We start from the raw sequence: 5,019 nt of genomic DNA, 5'->3' as shown, positions 1-5,019 counted from the left end.
GTCGTCTCGGACGCTCCCTGTCCCTGCCTATACGTAGAGTAGCCTGCGACCGCGTGCCTCTACCCGTCGTAGCATATAAATGTTTTTCCGAAATCATCATAAAGCTTTTGTAGTACAGTAGCGGTTTGGCGACAGATGCACGTATCAGAAAATGGATGATGGAGCCCCCCCCCCCCCCCCCCCCCCCCCCCCACGTCCCGTCAGGGCCTCCGTCGCGCGCCGTCTCGCTTCGGCAACCGGTGGGGGCGCGGTGGTGCGCTCCCCGGGTGATTGGGCGCGAGACCGAGACATTCTCTCGTTGGAGATGCGGACTTCCTGGCTCGGAGACGCAAACGAAATGGAATGCCCTCGGAGGTTTGGGTGCTCCTTTTTTGCCTCTTCGGCTAAATGGCTATCGCGTCGACGTCAATTTCACTTCACTTCGCATCATCTCACTCATCACAATTCACAAACCTTTCTTTCTCTCTCTTGTTGCGAGGACATCGCATCGCGTTCTTCGTTTTTCCTCTTCTCTTGTTCCTCCAGAAATACAATAGTAGTAATATACAGGTTTTCTTTATTTTTTTTCTTCTTCCGAAAATCCAACTGGGTGTGGGTTTCCAGCAGCGAGCCACTCGCTCATGCCGGCGAGACGATGGAGGCCGTCACGTTCCGCTGGCACGTGGACCAGCACGACGCTTCGCCGGCGACGGGCTTGGTGGTTCCGTGGGTGCGCCGGTTTGGGCCAAGCCGTAGTAGCTCCGGGCCAAGTCGTAGTAGTCCGTCGCCCGGCGACAGAGACGTTCCACCCGCACAGGCGGGGTCCCGGCGGGCACGCCTCATCATGCGTAGAGGACCTGCGCGTTGCAGGGCGCGAGGCCGGCGAACTCGGCGGGGCCCTTGACGACCTCCCACTCCACCACCTCCTCCTCGACGCCGGGGGCACCGGCGGCAGCGGCGGCGGACACCGTGCCCACGGCGACGTCGAGGCCGGCGCCGACGACGTATATCCTCCGCCTCCCGCCGGCGACCTCACCGACCTCCCCCGCGACAACGTGCGGGCGCCGCACCCCGGGGGGCACCCCGCCGCCGGCCACCATCCGCCACTCGTCCCGTGCCTCGTCGTACCGCTTCAGGCGCCACTCCCCGTACTCCGCCACGATGTACATCCGGCCGCCGGCGACGGCGCAGGAGCCCGTCCACCCCTCCCGCATCCCGCGCGCCATCTCGCGCCACGAGTCGGCCGCCGCGTCGTACACCGCGCCCCGCGGCGCGCGCTCGAACGGCCAAGCCCACCCCTCCGTCACGTACAGCTTCCCGCCCGCCGCCGCGGCGTCGTACCGCGCCACCGCCGCGCCCCGCCGCGGCGCGGCGGGGAGCCACCGCCCGGCCTCCGGGTCGAACACCTCCGCCTCCCCGTCCTCCCCGGCCACCACCACGCGCCCCCCCACCTCCCCGGCCGCCATGTACCCGCGGGGCGTCCGCATCGCCGCCGCCTCCTCCCACCCGTTCCGCGCGGCGCTGTACACCGCCACGCTGCGCACGGCCTTGTCGCCGCCCTCCTCGACGCCGCCAATCACGTAGATCTCGCCGCGGCGGGGGAGCCCGACCACCGCGAACGACCCGGCCGCTGCGCCGCCGGGCACGGGCGGGAGCAGGAGCCACCTCCGGGAGAATGGGTCGAGCGCCTGGCACTGGAGCCGCCGCGACGCTGGGTCGAACGCGAAGGCGAAGAGGAATGGGAGCGAGAAGGACACCGACCCCGCGGGCGCCGCCGCAGCCGCGGGGGGAGCGAGCAGCAGCGGCTTGGCGGGGGCGTCGGTGAGGAAGCGGTTCCAGGTGGAGGAGACGGTGCGGAAGAGGCGGTGGTAGAGGAAGGGCAGGTGGAGGAGGCACTTCTCGGCCACTTCCTCCGGCAGGCCAGGGATCAGCTCCATGACCTCCTCCCCCGCGCCCTCGCCGGCGTCCAGCACCTGCTGCTTGCTCATCGACGAGAAGCTCATGGTGGCTGGCGGGGCCCGGGTGGCGCGATTCCCCGGTCGAATTTGGGTGCGATTCGCGGTGGGTTTGGGGAGAGCTTTCGGTTGCTGGGGAATGGAACTTGGAGGAGAAGCGGGGGGTGGGGCGCGGAATTTATAGAGGCGGGTCTGGGAAGTGGGGGGCTGCCGCCATGCCCGGCGCTCGGCTTTGCTCAGCCTGCTCTGCGCTGCACCAAGTGGGCTGGCGCGCCTGCGCAGTCAGAGTTTCGGATCTGGTGGTGTTCGTGGGAAGATTTGTACGTACCATTTTGCCTTACCGTCTGATTGAGCTTCAACGGTCTAGATTTAGTGCTACGGTGATAGTGTTTTCTTAGTGAGAGAAAACAAGAAAAATTGTAACTTTTGCTCATTCCCGGGGAAAACACACAAAAATGGGGTATTCCAAGCAAATATCAACAAATCTCTGCTAGCCTAAACATAGAGCTGCTCTTTGTTTAAAAAAAGCATCTTGAAAAGGGCGAACAAACAGTAAAAGCGTAGGCCTCAAAATAGCGTGGCAAAGCCAACTGAGTGCACCGAGCAAAGGAATCGCGTGCAAATAGTGAACAAGCCTCGGGAAAAAAGCGGCCTAATAAACAGCGAAAGATTCTCACTATTCCCGTGTGCCTGAATTTTAACCAAATCTGGGGGTGTCGTCCTGTGTTCCTACGGCAAAATTCCGTGCCAATCTAGCCGAACACGCCACGAGGAGGGTTTGCCTGGCCTGTTTCCGGAGCGATTGCCGTCAAGCGAAGTCCAGAGGTCTTGTACTCTAGCGGCCGTGGTTAGAGCTTCGTTTGGCCGTATGCTGACGGGTTTTCCGCAGCCAGTCACGGATTCGATCACGCTGCTGCCCTGTTTGTCTGCTTGGCCGTAGTAAGGGCAACTCCAACAGCGTTGTCATCTTCCTCTTCAAACTAAAATCTAGCAAGTCTGCTGAAAAATCATGATCCAACAAGGTTGCTATTCGGATGGTCATCCCATCCGACTTACCAAATACTCCCACACACTCTTCAAACTTGGCAAGCGAGTTTGGCTTGTCAAATGTGTAAAATGGAGAGTCTGTAGTGCGAAATGTAGAGGTTATTGGAGTGGACGGAGAGTGTAGATTTTTAGAGAGTAAACTAGCTATCAGGATTTGAAGAGTGAAAAATAAATAGTATGTTGGAGTGAGAATCTTAATATGAATAGAAATCTTTTTGCTACGTGAGAGTCAAAGATGGTTAGTCGCTGTAACGAGCTGTTCCGGCGCGAGCGAGAGCGAGGCAGCCGCGACGTTGTGATCGCGGGCGGGGGAGAGGAGAGGCCGCGGGTGCGTGGCCCCGTCGAGAGGTGCATGCACCCGTATGACCGCAAGGGACAGCAGCCCAGTGGGCCTGGTGGGCCCCGGCCGGGCGTGTCCGCGAAGGAAGGGGCCACGGGATTGCGGCGTGCGTGGGCCCAGCCGTCCTTGCCGTAAAGATATAATTAGTTTCTTTCTTTTTTTTTCTTGGTTGGATTGATAATTCGATATGCCTTTTTATGGAAGCTTTATTTGTGTGGCCGTACCGTACACACTACCGTATGCTCTGGATAAAGGATGGCGTGCGCGCGTGAGAGTTTGGGCACGCAGGCCGGCCGTCCGAGGCACCGACCTCTCCCGTTCCGATGTGCTCTCGGCGAGGGTTCCCACGGCGTGATCGGTCGACACGAGCCTAGAGGCTCGTGCTATCGTGCTCGTTTGTGCAGCTACACTTTTTGGCCTGTCGGTGTGGATCGTTCCGCAAGCCCACAACCGTCACCACGCCCTTTTCCTCGGACAACGCCACCCAATACCCTTCGGACACACACCAGTACGTGGTGGCAGTTTTTTATTTAAAAAAAGTCTTAGCCACCGACATTCTCAAATGGCAAGTACCACAGTAGAAGAAAAACAAAGATCATGCACGCGCGAAATGGGGTGCAGTGTTATTCACGCGAGAGCTCACTCGCCGGAAGGGGATTCATTGTAATTGTTGATAGGTAGACAAATTGTATTTGCTTAGAAGATTCATGTTTTCTTAGAAAATTTTAACTAGTTATTGAGAAACACACGTCATACCTATTTTATTGTGGCGACAATGACAAAAGCCATACAAACGATAAACATCATCGCATATATGTCAGGCCCTGTTTGGGAGAGGGGTGCTAAAATTTAGCCTTGGGCTAAAATTTAGCCCCCTTAAATGAAAGGGCTAAAGTTTAGCACCTTGGGTGTTTGGAAAGAGGGCTAAAGTTTAGCACCTCTTCTGTAAAATGTCCCTTTTGCCCCTGCTGTGCTGCCCCTCCCACCGTTTTCCTCTCAGCTGGAGTTCAGCAGGGGCTTCTTGGGTGGCCGCGGGGCGCAAGCCGCCAGCAGCAGCGTCGCCGGCGAGCGCGCCGAGGAGGCGGCGGAACGCGGCGGCAGGGCAGGGGATGAGCCGGCGCGGCGCGGATCCGGCTGCAGCGGCAGTGGCGAGGCGGACTGCTCTGGCATCACGGTGGACCTCTCGGACGAGTCCGCCTTCGCCGTCAAGTGGGCCGTCAAGAACTACCTCCGCCCCAGGGATGCCGTCGTGCTGCTCCACGTCCGCCCCACCTCCGTGCTCTACGGCGCCGACTGGGGCTCCATCCCGGTCTCCGTCGACGACGAGCCCGACGCCGGCATCGCCGAGGGCGCGGCGCGTGCCGCGGCCACCTTCGGGGAGGAGGAGACCGAGCTCGTCACGGAGCAGCACCAGAGGCGGCGGTGCCGAGGCCGGGCACCAGATGAGGATGGCACATTCGATCCGGCAGCGGCAGTGGTGGCGGGGCCGGTCGGGGCGCGGGGCGCAGCGGGCGGCGGGCTGGCAGCGCGGGCGGCGGAGGCCGGGCGGCGCGGGCGGCGGAGGCCGGGCGGCGGCGTGGCGGGCGGCGCGGGCGGCGGAGGCCGGGCGGTGGCGAGGCGGGCGGCGGGCGAGCGAGCGGTGCGGGCGGCGGCGCGGCGGGCGGCGGGCGGTCGGCGCGGGCGGCGGCGAGGCGAGCG

The 5,019-nt window shown here is 61.6% G+C and overlaps 1 protein-coding gene across 1 annotated transcript; it reads right to left on the bottom strand.

The window, feature by feature from the left end:
- Positions 1 to 367: 367 nt before the first annotated feature.
- On the bottom strand, positions 368 to 2,383 carry LOC101763514 (F-box protein AFR-like). The gene has a single exon (XM_004965630.4). It carries the CDS (start codon positions 1,980 to 1,982, stop codon positions 822 to 824), a length of 1,161 nt encoding a protein of 386 aa, XP_004965687.1. The 5' UTR covers positions 1,983 to 2,383; the 3' UTR covers positions 368 to 821.
- Between the last annotated feature and the right edge of the window lie 2,636 nt (positions 2,384 to 5,019).

Source organism: Setaria italica, chromosome IV, assembly GCF_000263155.2.
Source record: "Setaria italica strain Yugu1 chromosome IV, Setaria_italica_v2.0, whole genome shotgun sequence".
NCBI lineage: Eukaryota > Viridiplantae > Streptophyta > Magnoliopsida > Poales > Poaceae > Setaria > Setaria italica.
This window is presented reverse-complemented; position numbering and strand designations above follow the sequence as displayed.

Excerpts from the sequence above, each read along its gene's own strand:
- LOC101763514 (XM_004965630.4), bottom strand. The coding sequence starts at position 1,982 with ATGAGCTTCTCGTCGATGAGCAAGCAGCAGGTGCTGGACGCCGGCGAG.